A 22,602-nucleotide genomic window follows, 5' to 3' on the forward strand; every position below is an offset into this window, starting at 1 on the left:
AAATGTGAGATTTTTAGTTCCAACCAACGTGTCTTTGTGACACAGAGTAAGTGAACAGATCTCCTTGTGTGGTTCCCACCGTGAAGCATGGAGGAGGTGTGACGGTGTGGGGGTGCTTTGCTGGTGACACTGTCTGTGATTTTATTTTGAATTCAAGGCACACTTAACCAGCATGGCTAACACAGCATTCTGCACTGATACGCCATCCCATCTGGTTTGTGCTTCGTCCCACTATCATTTGTTTTTCAACAGGGCAATGACCCAAAATACACCTCCAGGCTGTGTAAGGGCTATTTCACCAAGGAGAGTGATGTAGTGCTGCGTCAGATGACCTGGCCTTCACAATCACCCGACCTCAACCCAATTGAGATGGTTTGGGATGAGTTGGACCTCCAAGTGAAGGAAAAGTAACCAAGTGCTCAGCATATGTGGTAACTCCTTCAAGACTGTTGGAAAAGCATTCCTCATGAAGCTGGTTGAGAGAAGGCCCAAAGTGTGCAAAGCTGTCATCAAGGCAAAAGGTGGCTACTTTGAAGAATCTCAAATATATGAAATATATTTTCATTTAACACTTTGATTCCATATGTGTTATTTCATAGTTTAGATGTCTTCACTATTATTCTATAATGTAGAAAATAGTTTTAGAAAATAAAGGAAACCCCTTGAATGAATTGATGTCAGCTTTTGACTAGTACTGTATGTAAATGTGATATTTTTTAAAGTTTGAAAAAATGTCTAAAGCTGTTTTTGCTTTGTCATTATGGGGTATTGTGTGTAGATTGATGAGAAAAAAAACAATTTAATACATTTTAGAATAAGGCTGTAACAAAATGTGGAAAAAGTCCAGGGGTCTGAATACTTTCCGAATGCACTGTGTACAAACATGATGCAAATCAGACATTTACAATACAAGCCTACTCAACAGTTATGAAAAAGTGTCTTCGTCAGAATGAACACAGTGGAAAGCAGGAGGATTTGCCATGTCTAGCGCATGTGTGTTCATTTCAAACTAAATAAAATTTAACAAACTGTTCTGTCCTCTTTAACTTCCCTCAGCAATACTTTGTCCTGCTAATCATCACCGATGGCGAGATCACGGACTTGGACCAGACCCGGGATGCCATCGTCAAGGCCTCACGGCTGCCCATGTCCATCATCATCATCGGGGTGGGCGAAGCAGACTTCAAGGCCATGGAGCTGCTAGATGGAGACGACGGCGTACTCAAGTCCCTGAGTGGCGAGCCCGTGACCAGGGATATTGTGCAGTTTGTGCCCCTCAGACAGTTTGCCAATGTATGTTTATTTTAATCTGCATTTGTCATTGTGAAGTGTATTGTCAGTACCAGTACCACACCAGTTTGGCGAGGAATTGAGAAGATTCACAAGTGTACATCAGTAATAGTATCAGTGGGTAGTGTGGCACCATTCCATAACACTTTGGCGAGATATTTACAGGTTTTACGTACTTTTCTGTCTTGAATTTATTTTGTATGTTTTGTTGCACTGCTATTGGAGCACTTTCTTTCTCACTGTCCTTCCGCCCTCTGCAGGCCCCTAAGGAAGCCCTCGCCCAGAGTGTCTTGGCTGAAGTGCCCAATCAACTTGTGTCCTACTTCAAGTTGCTGAAACTGGATCCGGTCAACATTCCTACCCCCAAAGCTTAGTGGAGCAAGTAGAAATGCGGCACTTTGCATTCCTAGCCACATGAGGGAGCCACCACACAGGGTTTTGAGTATGCCCACTATCGGATGTGAAAATACTGAAATTATTTCTGTCAATGCTCATTTTGCCTTTTGATGCCACTTATGACAATTCTGACTATATATATATATATATATATATATATATATATATATATTTCTTTTTTCTACAGTCATAGATATTTCTCATTCTTTGCTGCTTCAGATATTCTTCTTTCATTCCTCTGGAAGTAACAAGGTGTTCAAGAAGGGTGATGTTGAAAAATAGTGGAAAGGAGAGCTTTAAATAAAGCCAAAATAATCATGCATTTCATGTAATGCAGCTTCAAACATTTGATAAATAAAGTAGGCTACTCGCGTAACACAAAAGTTTGAACTCCTCGATCAGACCAAGAGCGTAATTGCGTTTTGGTACACAAACTCTGTGTTGCAGAAGCAGTGCGTTCTGTGTGGCGCATACATGGATTTATCCAAAGTATGCATTAAATTGTATTTGTAGACTTGACGGAAATAGTAACAAAAGGTGAATGTTTAACTTTTGTTTCACACATCCAGTAAAACGATTGTATTATGTAATGAAAAAAGTTTGACCACCAGAATTGATTTTGCAGCATTGCTGCAATGATGCTGTAGGTCTGATCAAGGTGTTACATCTTCAATATAATAATAATAATAATAATAATGGCTACAAATGCTTAGCTTGCACCGCACATTACATGTTTCTAAAGGCTTCTGTGTGCTTTGGTTCGGCTGGCACCTAGCAGAAATTGGCTCGGTGAACCGAACGAGTGTGCTTGCATACTCCCTTAAAAGACCTTCGCTTGAGGGAGAAAAAAAAAGCAGTGATAGTACTGTTTGTCCAACTTGAGACTCTGTATCCAGTATACACTTCCTCAAAATAGTCAGAAATAATCTAAGATAACTGAAGAAATCTGTCATAAATGTTTACTTTGTTGAATGACGGAGCGTAGCCTAGTGGTTAAAGCATTGGACTAGTAACGGAAAGGTTGCAAGATTGAATCCCCGAGCTGACAAGGTACAAATCTATCATTCTGTCCCTGAACAAGTCAGTTAACCCACTGTTCCTAGGCCGTCATTGAAAATAAGAATTTGTTCTTAACTGACTTGCCTGGTTAAATAAAGGAAAAATAAAATAAAAATTATATGAACGAACTATGCCAAACTGTTTCGGATAGGAAGCATGCGGACGCCTTTTGTCTCGTGTGGCCAGCCTTTCAAATCCCGTATTGGAAGTCTGGCCATCTTCAGATTTTGATTTTTGAGTTTGAAGTGGCTGCATTTGTTTTGTATCTTGTACATGTTCATGTGTTGCAAGTCAGAATCTCTTTGGAACTATACCAAACTCCAATTTAGAACCTCAGACTTTAACTCAATGTGTTTCTTAGCAGTATTTGTTGGGCAGTGGCAGTGTGTTTGTAGCCTACTTTTTTTTTTCTTCGGGGATACTTCACTTTATTTCATCTTTATTTTCATTGCAAAGACGCTTCCTCCGTTATAGAGGTTAGGCAGGGTGATTCTACGTTATCAGTGCAAACATCTTAATTTCCTAATTGTGTTTATTACATCTTGGCCATTATCATTCCACCACTCAAACTTGAATACTTGTGCATGGCCTTTTGCACTGCTTATTAACCTTTATGCAATGTAGTTTTTTTACGATAGTGTATGTCACATTATGAGAGCTGGTATTATACACCACCTTGCACTTAATATGCTTAAAGTGTATGTCACAAATGTCAAAATGTAAACCTAACTGGAGACAAGTCATTTTTGGAGGCATGACGCTACAGTATAGGTAGTAATAGGATTGGTAGCTAGCTAACTCTAAATCAATCTATAAAACTCAAGCGAGCTAACTGAAACAAACTGATGTGGCTCCAGTAATGTTCACATTTTGACGTTTGTAACGTATCCAATTTAGAATGGTATTCTCATGCTGGAGATTAATTAGAAATGTATGCTAAATCATATTAATCTGCTGCAATAGAATGTATGCTATGGATTGCTAAAGTTTTGTACCAAAGATAAATAAAATGTGCCTTAATTAGAGTAGTGCTGTAGAACTTCTCACATTGTTTACTACCCCCATTTGAACACCACATTATTATCAGGAAATTGCTATTGATCCAGATGTTAGATGCTTTCGCCTATTCTATTTTCTCCCTAAAACAATGGAAACTAAAATGATAGATTTGAGAATGTAATGTTTATGTATTTACATTTATAGGGTCGTCCCACATGTCCATATCTTGGTCATTGATTCGGACAAAGTGTTGATTTTGATGCAATTTGAAAGCATACAAACAGGGTTGTCATTTTTACACCTTTTTGACGTCAATTAACAAAACATGTTTTTCTTGTGTTATGCTGTAGTTTATACCCTATTTCACATCAAATTCGGTGTTTGTTATGCCCATCTTTAAATACAGTACAATATTAAAATGTAACATTTCAACTCCAAATGGTACCATAAAAATTGTTACAGGTCCACCAATCAGAGAATGTTGACTTGAATGGGAATATCCATTGTTTTAAATAATATTGTCAATCTTCTATAGCAGGGGTATTCAACTCACCCTACGAGGTCCCGAGCCTACTGGTTTTCTGTTATACCTCATAATGAATTCCACACACCTGCTGTCTGTCCCAGGTCTAAATCAATCACTGATTAGAGGAGAACGGTGAAAAAAATACAGTGGAACTGGCTTTGAGATCCAGAGTTGAGTTTGAGGGTTCTATAGGAAACGTGTTGAAATCGTAGAAATATAGATGATCGAATAGACCCCTCAAACGAGACTCCAGGTGTGTGTGAAATAAATTCCGGTAGAACAAAGAACCAGCAGGCGCCGGACCTCGTAGGGTATGAGTTGAGTACCGCTGGAATAGACCGTCCCATTCAACGGTGAGAGGACCGGCAGCCATCTTTGTGGTTAGTAGTTGGACTTTAAAATGTCAATACTATTTAATACCTATGGCGTACCAGCTAAATTGTAGTGGTCTGATTGAAATTACACTCCCTGTTATCAAGTGTGCTGATGGTGGGGACAACGAACACCACAGATTTTGTAAAATAGGGTCTCCGCTACAATATGTGAATATGAAAAACTGAGTTAGTGAGTTTAGATAATTGACTATTATTGATTAACTTTATTTTAAACAACCTTATACAGTGAGACGATGGCTGTTTTTCAAAGGGGTCTCTGTATTTCCGAAATGTGGTGTGCAATTATAATTAAGACAAATGTTCTATTATATTTTTATTTTATTATTTACGAAAATGAGTTCTTTGTGCCATGAATCTGGTTAGCTTTAGTAATGTGCTTTTGAGGCCAAAGTGGATTTGGGTGTAATCTACACATTTGAACAGAATCTTAATTTTTTTGTTCTTGCCCCACATTGTTTGGGTTACACAGGGCCATGGGATTGATTTTGTGTTCGTTATACAGCAAGACTGATGGCAGCATTTGTGCAATTTAGATCAGAAAAAAACACACTTTCTAACTTAATGCCAAACAGTTGTGTTATGAGATTTAATTGAACTAAATTAAGGAGCCAACACAAATTATATAAAAATGAAATATCATTGTAATTGTAACCAAGAGACCATAACCTTATCTAAGCCTAGCCATACTTACATTCAGCCAATTATATATAGAATGCTTTCGTTTTCACCCTTTCTGAAATATAGCTTTTTGCAACATGTCTTTTGCATTCTGAAATAAATACATATTTCAAAATGACTTGCCTGGTTGCGGTTTTATTTATTTTTTACCCCCTTTTTTTCTCTCCAATTGGTAGTTAGTCTTGTCTCATCGCTGCAACTCCCGTACGGACTCGAGAGGCGAAGGCAGAGAGCCGTGCGTCCTCCGAAACACAACCCAGCCGCCCTGCTTCTTGACACAATGCCCACTTAACCTGGAAGCCAGCAGCACCAATGTGTCGGAGGAAATACCGTACATCTGGCGACAGTGTCAGCGTGCACTGCGCCCGACCCGCCACACGAGTCACTAGTGCACGATGGGACAAGGACATCCCTGCCGGCCAAACCCTCCCCTAACCCGGATGATGCTGGGCCAAATGTGTGCCGCCCTGTGGGTCTCTCAGTCACGACCGGCTGCAACAAAGCCTGGACTCGAACCCAGAATCTAGCTAGCACTGTGCCACTCGGGAGGCCACTGCTTCCATTTTTTGTAATTAGTTAATGCTGTAGGTAGGACTACTCTTTCCTATTTATGAACTCAAACTCCATAGTCCCTGAACCTGATTTAGCTTTTTTGTAAATGTCTTTAACACTAGATAACCATGCACCTTTCAAAACATCAGTTAAAAGTAGATCGAATGCCTGGTTCACTCCTGAATTATCTGAAGTAATTCGTAAGAAATGTTGCCAAGAACATAGGCCTGGATTGGCGATCGTTTAGGCATCTGAGGAATCAATGTATGACTAAATAGAAAGGCTGATTATTATGTAAGCACTATTTCTGATGGTGTCGTGGAGGATCGTTACAAAATATAACACTTACAAGAACTTGTGAATTCAATATAGGCTTTTAATACAAACATATCAGAAGCCTAGATGGTCTGCGGAACACACACTTCTCCAGAGCTCTGGCTCTGTTTTTATACACATACAACATATGAGTCCATCCCACATGCAAATGAAGTTACTTCCCTCAGTCCATCTGCCACCATTATATCCCAATCTGTGCATCCTGCTTGTTCACGCACGATAACGCCCATATCTGCTTTCAGTTAAGTTATAATGGTGACAGGACCTCTTCATGTCCCAAAAATAATACATGCCCATCTTATCCTATTCCTAAGTTCAGCTTGGTGTGTTCTTTGATATGTCTGTCCTTATTAGGACTAGTAGACTGTCTCTTCTCTTCATGTCCTAAAAATATATGCCCTATGTCTGTAGTCCATCCGTTGGTCATTTGGCTGACCCCCTCCTTTGTGTGTCCCTCTGACCTTGGTATGTCCAGCTGTCCTATGCTCTCATGGCCTTACTTTGGTTTCCTGTCCTATACAATAGACAATGCTTTTTACCCGAATGGCAAATGCACTCTAAGTGTATCTTTCTCTTGTGGTACAGTATTATGTTTCTCCCTATATGTACATCTTGCTCCCACAATGGTAAGGGGAATCTGGCCAAATTCTGGAAAACTGTCAAATCTCTGAAGGATTGTGCTTCTTCCTCTCTGCTCCAAGAAATTAATTCAGACTCAGGCCCCAGTACGGACAAAAATGCCATCAATGATGTATTTAATCGTTTTACTTTTCGAAAGAGCCTCTTGCTCTACTCTCTGAGCTGAATGCTGATTTGGAATTTTGCAGATTGATTCAGAAAATGGTTTAAGTTTTAGCATTTTGGCAATTCACAGTTGCCAAAGAAATACACAGGGGCTGACCAATTGGAACCGGGTATACTCAAGTGTGCTGGCTCAGTAGGCCATATCTTAACAATGTTATGTTTAACAGGAAATATTCCAAAAGCAGGGAAAACGGCATATGTACTGCCATTCCAAGGGCGGGGATAGTATTGTACTTGATAATTAACATCCCATCTCCAGGCTTCCATGTCTAGCTAAGATTCGAGTCTTTGGTATATAAGCAATAAACTCTGAGCATGGTTTATTGAATATGAATCAATCTGGGTTTAGGCCAGGGCACAGCAACCACATTAGTTAATGCTTTAGAAACTTAAATTAATTTTGCTGCCTTGTTTTTGGACTTGTCAAAAGTGTTTGATACTGTCGGTCATGCTGTTCGATTGGCATGGGCTCTGATGCCTGCTCATGGCTTCATGATTATCTTAGTGACAGAACTCAGGACATTGTGATTGAGGTTAAGTTAGAATTTCTTGAGGTACATAAAAGGTGTTCTGCAGGTGTCACTACTAGGACCTGTTCTTTTCACCATTTATATTAATGCTACTGGTCAATATGTAAAAAAAATTTACATTTCATCTATATACGGATGATACTATTATGTACGCAATTGCCCCGACTGCTGACCTGGATATGATAAGACTAAAGTCCGATTTTGCAGCTGTACACAAAGCCCTAACTGATTTAAAACTTGTGCTTAATACATGTTTTCATGTTCCGTTAAGAGAACATCTTCACTCATCAGATGGTTTTATAATTGAACAAGACCCTGCATACAAATACCTTGGTATTTGGATTGACAATGATTGAATGTTTAAAAAGCATACTAAGAAGCTAAGATTTAAAGAGGCAGTGGGAGAACCTATTCAAGTAATTAAATCCATTTTTGTGTAAATAGAAACCTATTATCTGGCTACAGTAGACCACTTTGTAGGCTAACGTTACACACTGTTTAGCCAAGTGAATGAAATGCCATCAGCTAGCTAACTTTATTAGCTACCTATCCAAATTCATTTGTAGATTTGAAATTGCCGCTCCAGCTGTCAGTAAAGGGAGAATGTAGGCTACTGGATAGGGCAGGTCATTTTGTGGGAAGACATTATGAAAAGATTCTCCAGTTCCAATCCCTAGAGGGGAAAACTTTGAGAGATACTAGCAACATAATATTCAGTGCTGTCTAATGAGTATAATGAAGCCTATTTGTTTTCTATCCTCAGATATGGAAAGCTGTGAAAGCTTGTTTGCAAATGAAAAGGTCTCATTGAATGCCACGAGACTAAGAGTATATCCTATATGCCATATCTATAGGGCTACCTAATGTTAGCAAATGATGTATACAAAATACAGTTAAACATCACAAGTGGCAATGTTGATTAATCACATTACAATCCTGCAATAAAGAGGGGAAGGTCTGTCTCTGTTTTATTCTTAAATTAACATTTCCTTTTTGTCTCGTAAGATCTCAATCTAATCATAGATAAAATGTGGCCCTGCTGAAAGGTCAATTCCAATCTTTGAGAATTCAGGGATGTATTTGTGACTTGACACAATGACAAAAGAATCATCATTAATATAATACACCAGTGTGTTGATGTTAGCATTCTATTAGCGTAATCATACTTTGTGAAGTCATTTGAGTATGTAGTATGCTTATTGGTCTTAAGATACAAATGATTTGTTTTGAACTAATTATGACTTTTGTTGGTTGCGCTACCCTTATGAATCGAACTTGCTAGTATATTGACTTCACGTCATGCTTGGCTAAATGGCATAGTCGTTGTGCGTTTTCAATGGAAATTGTTAAATGGGGTGCTTTATAAATTCGCTCTGGCTATTTTGTTCGGATTTCAGAGCACTGGTTTGAATGTACCAGAGCGCAGAATTCGACGGGTTGAATTTATCCTTGTCAGTAAATGTTAGGGAAATAACGTAATTTGAATTATTGCCAGCAGCACAGGGTAGTCACCAACTTTTGAATAACATGAAAAAAGCCTAACCAGCATTGCTAGATGAGTAGAATGGAGAGTGAGGATGTATTCTCTTGTTTGTTTCTAGAAGTAGCATTAAGCTAGCCAACTTTAGCCAGTTAGCTTGGGTGTGAGACAAAAGTATTATATTTTGTGAGGTCAGAGAGCTTGGATCAACCCTGCTTCTTGGCAGACTTTGGGGTTGTATAATCCTTGTGAGAATCAGACAGTGGATATTGGGTAACATTACATTTAGCAGTATATATGGGCAAGAGCACGATTGATGTTACGAATCGTCAAACTTTGTTTTACGCAGCATTTTAACAATCGCTAAAGGGTGTAGATTTGAGGGTTCTGTGTTGATATATGTAGTGACTATTGGCATAAAACCTGTGAACAGAAGTTGTTTGTTTTGAAAATAACTTAACTATTGCCATGTTTGTTCTTAGATATAGCAGCTAGTGTTTGTTTTAAGATGCAAACTGAACATTTTAACTCCTTGCTTAGTTCAAATACACAGTAAAAAGTGTTAATTTAACTCCTTTTGAGTTGAATTCAACACTGTTTCAGGTAACATTTGGTCCCAGTCTACACTGTCACATTTTCAGAGTTAATTTGACTCAAAATGGTGTTAAAATTGTAATAATATTTAACACTGGTTTAGTTACACTCCAGTGTTATTTAATCACTCTTTTCAGAGTTAAGTATACTCAAAGTTGTCTTAAAATGTACACTTATGTGTGATCATATTCGACAATGGTTTAGTTGCACTCTACAGTGTTATTTAATCACGCTTTTCAGAGTCAAGTATACTCAAAGTTGTGTTAAAATTGACACTTGTTTTTTTTTCTCTAGTGTTATCCAGAAAGCTCCACTGCACAGTAGTATTACCCAATTACTTAACTTGGTGTCAATGTGAATAAACACAATTACACATGATAAAAGTAATCCATTTCAATGTTAATGCACATCAACCCACCCCTCACCTTGCCTTTAATCAATGTAACCATTTACACTGTCAACATCGCAAGTGACATGCTCACCAGAGAAAGCAATATGGGACAACAAATAGAGATCTAATTCCTTCCATACGACATGTGTATATCAAATGGTCAATGATTATGCAGGTTGTCGGACATGAAAGAAAACAAAACCATGTTTTGACTTGGTTACTTTGTACACATTGAAATGTTCTTGAAAAGCTAGAGTAATTAAAGGCACTGTGAGCAGCAACACTTTTCCATTTGATAAAACGGAGGCATTTCAAATTCAATTTTACAACATAACATGCTTGGGCGGTAAACAAAGCCATGGTATTTAGCCCAGTCCACTTTCATAACCTGAGTGCTAATGGGCACTTGCATTGCCATAGCAATCATAGAACCAGCTTTTACCATATTCAAAGGCACCATTTCACAGGACCAATGTCTTATTGACTAAAAAGTGTAGAGGATTGGCAATTATACGCCATATAGTTTTTATTTTTTTAAGATTGTAGTTTCAAAAAAACATGCTTACCTTCATACTGCATACACCAACTATGAATTACAGGTCCAATTTTCTAGATGCAGCGGGGATAATGGATTAGAAAATGGTGCTTTGGTAAAAGTTCTCTCTGGGAAAACAACTGTTTAAATAAACTCTGTTAACATAGGAGAAAATATTATGTTAACTATTTGAAGTAATAAAAGGAGTAGGCCCCAGTGCTGTTCAGTAGAAGTTACCAAATCCCCCAAAATAAGAGGAGCGTTTCTCAGTAGGCACTGTGACTGAATTGCATTAAGCCCCAAATCATTCGATCCTTCTCATAAATTCATAGCCACTGGTTTGTTTCTTTCCATTAATCCATAATCAAAACTTTGTATTCTTAAATCTAATTCTGCTGATGTTACATGTTTTTTCTTCGGATAAATAACTTCAACTCGTACTGGGACCCACCCTCTAACACATCATGCATCACATCAACTGAGAATTTCTCAGTTCTGTGATAATACTCAGAGTTTAATAAACACGAATGCGTCACACCAAAAACGTAAGGAAGAGATGGATTCCTATTCATTTCCTGACAGTGAGCAGTCTGCATTTCTTTAGTTCACAACACTATCTTGGGACAATCTTCAGAGAATTCTGTCTGAGTCATCTTTTTCTGCAAGACAGAGCCTACAGCAATACCTTGCGCTGAAAGACTCCACCAGGCCAAACAAACTGTAGACCCAGATTATCGCCAGTAACCTGAACCACACTGCCATGAACACAACCACTGTATAAAGGAACCACAATGCCATCACTCTAACACTTTAATGTCTCGAACAATAGGAGCAAGGACTGCCCTTAATCCATAACATTTAAGATCTTGAGCATGAGATAAGGCACACAGGTATATGTTAGCCCAACAAGAATTCAATTTAGGAGAGAAGTTCCTTAAAGTAAAATATATAGCACCCAATTTATGAAATCCTCGCTTGAAACCCACAGGGTTTGCAACCTTAAAATAATCCTAGAACAATTTAATCTGTATGATGTGTCTTTCTGTTGAGAAAAGAGGGTGACTCCTAATAAAAGATCCATCACACAAGTCTTGTGTCACTAGGATCGCAAAACATCTCTGAAACATGTTTACATTTGAATATTGACTGCGAGGTAGACAATATTGGAACATACATGAATTTGTCTTGAACTACAGTCTGGTCATATGTTCCAGTCTTTTTATTTCGTCTTGTGTCAAATCTTGAGCCAATGACATGTTCAACTGGTTCTACAGTTTCACTTCTCTGAAAAATGTGGACATCTTGTATTCAGAATTTATCACAGTGAAAGGATTCTCTAACCCTTCAAAAGATGCGTCCTTTCTTGGATATTTCAGTTTGTCCTTCATCACATAGAACATGCTTAACGACAGTTTCTTCAGCTCGCTGTTGGATATCATGAACTCTCTCTTCCATGGAATTCACAACAGAATTAACTGTACTTTGACCTACACCTCCTGCCTTTAGATCAGCAATTACAGACGCACAACTATTTACAATGTCTGGGGAAGACGTTGCTGACTCACTCTACATTTTCAGTCAACACTTCTCCAACATCACTACCTTTACAAGTGTTAAAGGTACTTTGAGAGTTTGAAAAATCCACACCACCGACTGAACCAAATAAACTGCTAATGTGGCAATTACTTAAATGCTTTCTAAAACCAGAAAAGCTACCAAAGGAACGTGAACATCCCACTTGACCACATTTTAGATAAAGAGTTCTCCCTGGACAAAGTCCATTAATTACTTTAAGGTGCTTGACAATTATTATTATTATACAATCATCATTTTCTGATTGACACTTGAAGCTGAATTTGTATGCTCAGTCTTGCATAGAAAACACTTCATAATTTCACCTTAGCAGATCTTCACTAACGCAACATTCTTGCTCTCAACTCAGCAACTTGGGGAGTCTCCTTTGTTTCCCCCCATATCAATGTTATAGATGGTTGTTTGCACAAAAGTGAAGAAGTTACTCAGGCAAGAACTGTATGATGTACCAACGACGAAGTGAGTCTTAAAGAGTTCGTCAAAGGTTCCTACTGAGGCCATTGCCTTGCATGCTTGTCGATCACAACAAAGTAGGAGTGAATGCTGCTCTTTGTGGATCCCAAGGCAAGAAGGTAGGGCTGACCGCTTTGGGTGATGCTATCCAGATGCTGCTGCACACTGGTTACAACCTAAAACACAAGAGATATTGGTAGGAGCATTTCGTGACTAACTTCTTTCAAAGGTTATAGGAACATCAGATCACTTCACACTATGCATGGGAGCTTGAGGTAGGGACAGATTATTCAACTTGAGCCATTTCTGGTGTCTGGTGTACACATTTTAGACAACTTTTCAACACACCTTTTGAAATCTGATGAGCTGATCTACCCCTTGACATGCAGACATCTGTCCTGGCTTCTTACGACCTTGCACAGCTGATGGTAGAAGATGTAGCAGCAGCAAGATAGCAGCCATGTCACTGTCCCAGCCTGTTGATCAGTAAATCAATGTAAAATGTACATTTGCATTCAATTCTGGTTGTCACAAACTTACATTGCTACCAAAATGTATATTGTGCACCTGCACAAAAACAATAATGGCAAGATAAAACATTGCTTTGCTCATACCATTCTCATTTTCAACAGCTGACTCAGCATTGCGCATCAATTCCAAGAGTTCTGTGGTGGGTGTAAGTCCATGACTGTCCATCACTTTTCCCTTGAAAGTGGTTGGCCACTTCTCCAAGAACTTGTTGGCTGTGGCCTCACCAAACAGAAGCCTGAAGTCTTGTTCTATCTGCAATGAAACAAACACAAAAATAATAAAAACATAATTTTCTGATTGACACTTGAAGCGGTATTTGGTATTTTGGTGGTGTAGTGATTTAACATGTCATACCAGTCCTGGTATATCCAATACCCTGGGGAAGACATCTGCTGATTTGTCTGCATCATTAACCATTGCTTGGCAATGAGGGAAGGCAGTCTTCATCTTCTCCCGGACAGAGTCTTCATCAGCAGAGTATCTCAAAACAGCAATGGCTGCCTCGATGTCTTCGTTAGTTGGCACTTCGTCACGGGTGAAGGGCTGTCGACCATGGCCTGGCCCACCAACTGGAGACAAAGTCAATTTGAGAGCCTGCATGATTCACAACTCATTAAATCATTGTTATATTAACCTATAATATGTATGTGAACCTACCTTTGGGAGATGTGCTTTTATTTTGTATGGTCTTCAATCGACATGCCATGTATCCAGACCCACTCTCTTGATCATAGTAATGTTCCTACATAAAACATACATATAAATGCATAACGTATACATTTCAAAGACTGATCATGTACGTAATGTTCCAGAGACACTTTTACTTTACTTACATATACAGTGCCTTGCGAAAGTATTCGGCCCCCTTGAACTTTGCGACCTTTTGCCACATTTCAGGCTTCAAACATAAAGATATAAAACTGTATTTTTTTGTGAAGAATCAACAACAAGTGGGACACAATCATGAAGTGGAACGACATGTATTGGATATTTCAAACTTTTTTAACAAATCAAAAACTGAGAAATTGGGCGTGCAAAATTATTCAGCCCCTTTACTTTCAGTGCAGCAAACTCTCTCCAGAAGTTCAGTGAGGATCTCTGAATGATCCAATGTTGACCTAAATGACTAATGATTATAAATACAATCCACCTGTGTGTAATCAAGTCTCCGTATAAATGCACCTGCACAGTCTCAGAGGTCCGTTAAAAGCGCAGAGAGCATCATGAAGAACAAGGAACACACCAGGCAGGTCCGAGATACTGTTGTGAAGAAGTTTAAAGCCGGATTTGGATACAAAAAGATTTCCCAAGCTTTAAACACCCCAAGGAGCACTGTGCAAGCGATAATATTGAAATGGAAGGAGTATCAGACCACTGCAAATCTACCAAGACCTGGCCGTCCCTCTAAACTTTCAGCTCATACAAGGAGAAGACTGATCAGAGATGGAGCCAAGAGGCCCATGATCACTCTGGATGAACTGCAGAGATCTACAGCTGAGGTGGGAGACTCTGTCCATAGGACAACAATCAGTCGTATATTGCACAAATCTGGCCTTTATGGAAGAGTGGCAAGAAGAAAGCCATTTCTTAAAGATATCCATAAAAAGTGTCGTTTAAAGTTTGCCACAAGCCACCTGGGAGACACACCAAACATGTGGAAGAAGGTGCTCTGGTCAGATGAAACCAAAATTGAACTTTTTGGCAACAATGCAAAACGTTATGTTTGGCGTAAAAGCAACACAGCTGAACACACCATCCCCACTGTCAAACATGGTGGTGGCAGCATCATGGTTTGGGCCTGCTTTTCTTCAGCAGGGACAGGGAAGATGGTTAAAATTGATGGGAAGATGGATGGAGCCAAATACAGGACCATTCTGGAAGAAAACCTGATGGAGTCTGCAAAAGACCTGAGACTGGGATGGAGATTTATCTTCCAACAAGACAATGATCCAAAACATAAAGCAAAATCTACAATGGAATGGTTCAAAAATAAACATATCCAGGTGTTAGAATGGCCAAGTCAAAGTCCAGACCTGAATCCAATCGAGAATCTGTGGAAAGAACTGAAAACTGCTGTTCACAAATGCTCTCCATCCAACCTCACTGAGCTCGAGCTGTTTTGCAAGGAGGAATGGGAAAAAATTTCAGTCTCTCGATGTGCAAAACTGATAGAGACATACCCCAAGCGACTTATAGCTGTAATCGCAGCAAGAGGTGGCGCTACAAAGTATTAACTTAAGGGGGCTGAATAATTTTGCACGCCCAATTTTTCAGTTTTTGATTTGTTAAAAAAGTTTGAAATATCCAATACATGTCGTTCCACTTCATGATTGTGTCCCACTTGTTGTTGATTCTTCACAAAAAATATACAGTTTTATATCTTTATGTTTGAAGCCTGAAATGTGGCAAAAGGTCGCAAAGTTCAAGGGGGCCGAATACTTTCGCAAGGCACTGTACATTTTTTGAAAAGGAGTCTTCGCGATAAGGAAACAATGCAACAATTCCCTGTGCATACATCATCCTGACATCTGCCTTCTGGTGGCATCTGTCAGAGTCTTGGTTTTTCCATACTCTTGTATGATGCGTTCACCACCAGGTTTTGATGTTCGGATTCTTTCAATCAACTTAAAAGAAATTAGGTGCTCTTGGTGAGTAAATTAAACTTTAAGATTTTAAAAATAGTAAAGAATCAGCTCAAGAACACTCCCCAATCCCATAATATGAAACAAACATACAGATTACACTAAACAGTAGTTTCTACCACATACCGTTTTAGCCTCAGTTTATCCGGCACTGTCTTTTGGGTTGGCTCCCTTCACCAGTGGCTGCTTCTTCATGATGGTCATACACAGTGAAATTCAGAATTAGTGTCATCAGATCTTACAGAGGATGACAATGATGATTGAAAAGCTTTAAAATAGGAGAGCAAAAAATGTAAAAACAATGTGAATATGTGAACATTTAGTATTTTGAATTGTGTCATACTTGCTATAAATCAACCTTTCAGCTTAACATTAAACTGTGAAGAGTCTGAATGAATAAATACTACAAATCATTTCACACAGTGATGACCCACCAAGTCCTTCATCGCCTAGAGTGGTCCAGAAGGTGCCAGGTGACTCCTTTGCAATCTCTACAAACACCTCTGAGTCAATTTCTGTGTGAGACTGGTCATACACTTTGAGGTCAGACTGTCTTTCCTCTGGTATGCTGAATTTGATGAAAACTGAAGAAGACAAAAAACACAGACATTGTGTGTCCAGGTGAAATAGTAGGGGACTAGTGTCAATATGAAGAAAAATACAAGTTAACTAACTAAAGGCACCATCAAACCTAAGGTAACGCACACATGCCTTCTTTCAAGAAAGAATCAAATGTCAGCTCAGACAGTTTCACATATTTTTGCTCTGCCACGTATACCTGGTTTTAAACAGAAATCCCAAATCTTCACATGTGCAATCAAACCAGCTAACTCAAATGTTTCTCAGTCCTTCTCCGACCCAGCACAGTACTGGACAATATAGGCGTCTCTCTGACATAGTTCAGTCTTCATGAGTTGAAACAGATGTGTTAGATGAGCGAGACATTGTTCAGTACTCTGGGGACCGGCAGCATTAACACACTGACCTAGTCTAGTATAACCCACTGAAAAATGTTTTATTTATCTTCATTTGCTGAGTCTAAGTTAATCATAACATGCTGACCAGACCGGGCACGTCGCATGCCCAAGCGTTGCAAAATAAATTTAGAAATCCATGTTATTCAATTATTGCACCCACTGCTCGCGAGCGTCTGTGACGCCAAGGGCTACAATAGAAGTCATTCCTATTTCTGACACAGATTGCACTGATGTCCTGCCTCTCCCATCTCCTCATTGGTTTATCAGGTACTCATGTGTCATCTCCTCATTGGTTATACCCACGTGTGTGACTGAAAGACGAACTGCAAGGTACACACTCCAGTCCAGTTGGTGGCGGAATGCACCTTAAATTGGTTGCTAACCGCCATATCAAGTCTGGAAGTTCCGCCTCTCATCAACTCATTGGTTCTCACAACAAACATACGTCCGTCCCCTACTTTCTGTTAACAAAAGCCAACGTGGGTCCTTGAAAGATGGACGAGGAGAGATTTTTCGTCAAAGTAGAGAAGTACTCACTTTTATATGACCCGTCTTCAAAATTCTACAAGGATCCAACTAAAAAGATGCGTTATGGAGAGAGATTGCAAAGACCATGCACATTTCAGGTAAAGTATAACAACCCAATGTTCATCCTCCGTATAAAACGAACTAGCTAGCGTTAGCTGAATGTAAATGCCATGTGTGCTGTATGCTTTTATTAATACAGAAATCCTCTGAAGCCAACAGTCGTGAGATTTTTGTGTTGTTGAAAATTACAAGTATTTCAATTTTTCAAATGTTCATGTAAATGTTTTGTTCGTTGAAATAATGGTAGAATTGTACAATCGTTTTAAAGTGTAGAGTGAATACACAAAACAAATGAAGATGTCAAAGTTGAACTTACTATCCCGAGTTGATAAACTACACACACACACACTCTCACACAGTGCATCTAAGTAGGCCTAGCTACAACCATTCTGTCCTGGAAGTCAATTTTGCCTTCCACAGAGGTGAAATACTTAGTAAACTTTTGTCTGACAGAAACTGCCTCCTGACCTGCTCTGTTGGCCTGGATGGCTATGCCTCTCATGCCTTGCCTCAGCCCTGCCCCACCCTGCTGTAGCCACATCTCCACATCACAAGGCTTTGTGAGGAAGTTGTGGAGGATGTACATTGCAACCACTAGGATATCAACCTCGCTTGGCAGTAGGTTTATTTTTTGGTAGAGGATCCTCCATCTGGCCGCAAGGATCCTGAATGCCTTCTCCACTGTCATTCGACAGAGACGATAGTTGAAGATTTCTTTCTCGTAGCTGATGTTATGCCCGGCATATGGCCTCATCAGGTAGGGCTTTAGTGGGAAGGCAGCGTGCACCACCAATGTGTATGGTATCTTTCCTAAATCTTCACCCCCAGGCAGAAAGGCACCTGCAGTGTTTTTGATGCCATTGCCCTTCCAAGTGGGGAGTTGGCATAGACTCCTCCATCACTGTTTCTCCCAAAATCCCCCACTTGAATAGCTGTGAAGTGGTAATTGGCATCCACAAGGGCGAGTAACACCACAGAGAAGGTTCCTTTCTCCCTGAGTTTGGTGGTTTGGTGATCATAATATGTTTTCCATCAACCGATCCCAAACAATTGGGAAAGTCCCATTTTTCATGAAAACTCTTGAAGTTTGTCTCCAGGTTTCCTCAGTGGGTCGTGGCAGATGGATCGCCAGCATCTTCCTCTCTATGGCCTCACAGGTCTCCATAATGCACTGCGACACTGTCTCGAATCCAAGACGATAGTTGAAGGCCAGGCTGCAAATAGTCTCCAGATGCCAAATACCTGTAATGACAAAATAAACGTTTTGTTATTGGATAACAATCTAAATTGTATTTACTCTTCACAGAAGTTGAATTGTGCAAAACCAGATGGAAGTCCCTCCGTGACACTTTTGTAAGGAACCTACGGAAGGCCCAGCCCAGTGGTTCTGGGGGAACCAATCAGAAAGAATGGAAATACATGAAAATATTATCATTGATACCTTACGTCCAGCCAAGAAGGTAAGTTATAATATACATTTGAATTTATTGCACAGAATTTTAAATCTCAACAAATTGCAGTATTGCTGCCTTTATTTTCTACCTGCTAAGTCACTACGTGATTGGTTCATGTCAGCTGATATCCCATTTCTGAATGAGTGATTATATAGGCCTATAGATTATGAATCAGTCTCTTATTACAGAGGAATGATGAAAACCAGCAGTATTAGACATTGTGGCCTAGATTTTAGAAATAGGATTAATTGAGCCTGAGCTGAGGTTTCTAAAGTTTACTTAAAACACATTTAACTTTTCATTTATGTTGACCTTTTTTCAGCTCAAGAGGCAACCTCAGCTTTGAAAATGCTGATTCGCCTCAGCCACAACCTATGGAACCCGATGACGCTGAAGACGACGTGGTGTCCCTGAGCCATGACCCTGTGCTTCAGATGCCTGAACAACAGTCAAGACCAACCACTACAGCAGTCCTTCTAAAATAGTGGGGCGTGCCCCCCTGGGGGGGCTCAGAGCGATGCCGGGGGGGGGGGGGGGGGGGGGGGGGGGGGGGCGCGTGTGACCCCAGGGAACATGCTTTTTTTGCCGCAGCAATCCCGTATCCGGGAGCGTAATCATAGCCTCAAGCGCATTACCATAACGCAACTTTTCCTATTCATGAAAATCGCAAATGAAATGAAATAAATATATTCAAACACAAGCTTAGCCTTTTGTTAACAACACTGTCATCTCAGATTTTCAAAATATGCGTTACAGCAAGCAACATTTTCACGAAAATAAGAAAAGCAACCAAATTAAATAATTTACCACTTGCGTTGTTTGTTCTGTTTTGTTTGATAAATTCACCAGATTGGGTCTGCTTTGTTTAAAAAAAATATTGTTTCAATAGAATGTGTTGTTACTCTCTTTGACATTTGTTTTAGAAATTTGCATTAAGAATATTGGTAGTAGTAATAATATGTCATACAGTAGATCATTTGTTTGGATTTCTTGAATGCTTGTCTGGATTTCCTGAATAAGAGATGCACTGAACTGAATTCTTGTTTTGTTCTGTCCTTTCTCGTGATTATGGATTGTGACTACAGATGGTATCTAGATGCCTGGAAGGAAATTTGACCAAACAGGGTGTGGTCAACCCCCTCTAACCGGCTGAAGAAATGGCGTTCACTACGGCCCTGTGCTGCACCACTTCTATCGAGAGACCTGAGTCCCACCCAGCAACCGGTGTACAGTATCCAGTTGTTATCAACTGCCTTTTCTTTTAGGAGTGCAACAGAAGTCCATGTGGAGTGAGCATGGAGAGAGATCCTTTCCAAAACTTCAGTCATATTGCTGGTATACTGGTTGGCAAACGGATGGGACATAATGAGTTTTGGTGGTGATCAGGTGAGACATTAAAATTGTCATAAGCTATCTGAAGACAATGAAGAAGATTCCAGAAGATTGAGTGCTGGGAAAGGGAGGGGGTTGGTCAACTGTGCCTGTAATTTATTTAGACTTGTCTGAAATTGTTATTTGGGGTATCAGGTTGATGGGGGAGGTCTACACTGTTGAATTTATAGTGATTTCGGGCTAAGAATGCATTGAGATACTGATCTGTAATTATGACCCTGATGAGAGAGTTAATTGGGTTAATTATAAAGGTGAATATATTGTATGTTAATATGGATGTACATTCTGCCAGTGTTGATGTATGTTAAATTGGGGTGGGTAATTTTGAGTGATAGAACCTATGTGAATCACTGAGTGAATCACTGAGCAATGTCATTCAAAATGTTGGTTGGATAATTAATTGGGTTTTGAATTATGATTTGGAAACTGAATGATTTTTAAAACTGACTGACTATGTTAAAAACTATATGAGTGGAGCAATGAATGTATTTTTTATTTCACCTTTATTTAATCAGGTAGGCATGTTGAGAAGAAGTTCTCACTTACAACAAAAGAGCAAAAAAGTAAATAAAAACAATATGGGGATTTGGTAGGTAGTTGGATGGGCTATTTACAGATGGGCTGCAGCGATCGGTAAGCTGCTCAGATAGCTGATGTTTAAAGTTAACTTCTTGTAGATTGGTCACGAAAAGCAATAAAAGGAATCGCTTACTTTTGATCTTTGGATGTTTGCACTCACGAGACTCCCAGTTACACAATACATTTTCCTTTTGTTCCATAAAGATTATTTTTATATCCAAAATACCTCCATTTGGTTGGCACGTTATGTTCAGAAATCCACAGGCTCGAGCAGTCACAACGGGGCAGAAAAATTCCAAATAGTATCCGTAAAGTTCGTAGAAACATGTCAAACATTTTTAATAATCAATTCTCAGGTTGTTTTTACAATAAATAATAAATAATATTTCAACCGGACCGTAGCTTTTTCAATGTCTGCTTTCGAGCTGCTCGAGCATGCAAAACTCTGCTGGCACCCAGCCATCCACTGACGCAAGTGATCTTTCTCGCTAATTTTTCAGAATAAAAGGCTGAAACTATGTCTAAAGACTGTTCAGATGTGGAAGCCATAGGGAAAGGAATCTGGTTGATATCCCTTTAAATGGAGGGAAGGCATACAATGGAACAGGGAGCTTTCAAAATAGAAGGCACTTCCTTTCCTCAAGTTTTCGCCTGCAATATCAGTTATGTTATACTCACAGACAATATTTTGACCGTTTTTTTTAGTGTTTTCTATCCTAATCTGACAATTTTATGCATATTCTAGATTCTGGGCTGGAGAAATAGGCAGTTTCATTTGGGTACGTTTTTCATCCAAACAGCAAAATACTGCCCCCTACACTCAAGAGGTTTTAAAGTTAAACTTCTGAGATTTTTGCAATTCGTTCCAGTCATTGGCAGCAGAGAACTGGAAGGAAAGGTGGCCAAACTATGGGTGGGTGCTGCTATGGTTACCAGTGAGGTGAGATAAGGCGGGGCTTTACCTAGCAAAGACTTATAGATGACCTGGAACCAGTGGGTCTGGCGAGGGCCAGCCGACAAGAACATACAGGTCGCAGTGGTGGGTGGTATATGGGGCTTTGGTGACAAAACGGATGGCACTGTGATGGACTGCATCCAGTTTGCTGAGCAGAGTGTTGGAGGCTATTTCGAAGTCGAACATCGGTAGGATAGTCAGTTTTACGAGGGTATGTTTGGCAGCATGAGTGGAGGCTTTGTTGTGATAAAGGAAGCCGATTCTAGATTTAATTTTGGATTGCAGATGATTGATATGAGTCTGGAAGGAGAGTTTACAGTCAGACACCAAGGTATTTGTAGTTGTCCACATATTCTAAGTCAGAACCTTCCAAAGTAGTGATGCTAGTCGGGCGGGCGGGTGCGGGCAGCAATCGGTTGAAGAGCATTCTAGTTTTACTAGCGTTTAAGAGCAATTGGAGGCCACGGAAGGAGTGTTGTATGGCATTGAAGCTTGTTTGGAGGTTTGTTAACACAGTGTCCAAAGAAGGGCCAGATGTATACAGAATGGTGTCGTCTGCGTAGAGGTGGATCAAGGAATCACCCGCAGCAAGAGCGGCATCGTTGATATATACAGAGAAAAGAGTTGGCCCGAGAATTGAGCCCTGTGTTACCCCCATAGAGACTGCCAGAGGTCCGGACAACAGGCCCTCCGATTTGACACACTGAACTCTGAGAAGTAGTTGGTGAACCAGGAGTCTGCCAATAAGAATACAGTGATTGACAGAGTCGAAAGCCTTGGCCAGGTCGATGAAGACGGCTGCACAGTAATGTCTTTAATCGATGGCGGTTATGATATCGTTTAGTACCTTGAGCGTGGCTGTGGTGCTCCCGT

General features: G+C 39.8%; 1 protein-coding gene, 1 long non-coding RNA gene and 1 other non-coding gene across 5 annotated transcripts in view; 2 read left to right on the plus strand and 1 right to left on the minus strand.

The window, feature by feature from the left end:
- Positions 1–5,461, plus strand: part of cpne1 (copine I) — a 40,948-nt gene extending 35,487 nt beyond the window's left edge. For all 3 annotated transcript variants that reach the window (XM_090205135.1, XM_021568363.3, XM_021568361.3), the window contains exons 15-16: positions 1,057–1,293; positions 1,551–5,461. In XM_090205135.1, coding sequence (XP_090061261.1) covers positions 1,057–1,293; positions 1,551–1,664 — 351 coding nt within the window. In that variant the 3' untranslated portion in view covers positions 1,665–5,461. The remainder of the gene's footprint in view (positions 1–1,056; positions 1,294–1,550) is intronic.
- A 6,873-nt stretch (positions 5,462–12,334) lies between these two features.
- Positions 12,335–18,591, minus strand: LOC110493846 (uncharacterized). Its single transcript, XR_016487844.1, has 7 exons — positions 16,219–18,591; positions 15,911–15,973; positions 13,800–13,884; positions 13,497–13,711; positions 13,226–13,394; positions 12,960–13,087; positions 12,335–12,787 (listed from the first exon to the last, which is right to left on the minus strand). It is a non-coding gene; the product is annotated as an uncharacterized LOC110493846 (transcript).
- Positions 17,258–20,675, plus strand: LOC149975878 (uncharacterized). Its single transcript, XR_016487845.1, has 3 exons — positions 17,258–17,387; positions 18,656–18,809; positions 19,889–20,675. It is a non-coding gene; the product is annotated as an uncharacterized LOC149975878 (long non-coding RNA).
- The last annotated feature ends 1,927 nt before the right edge of the window (positions 20,676–22,602 follow it).

This window comes from Oncorhynchus mykiss, chromosome 17 (genome assembly GCF_057628025.1).
Source record: "Oncorhynchus mykiss isolate SJ-2025 chromosome 17, ASM5762802v1, whole genome shotgun sequence".
NCBI lineage: Eukaryota > Metazoa > Chordata > Actinopteri > Salmoniformes > Salmonidae > Oncorhynchus > Oncorhynchus mykiss.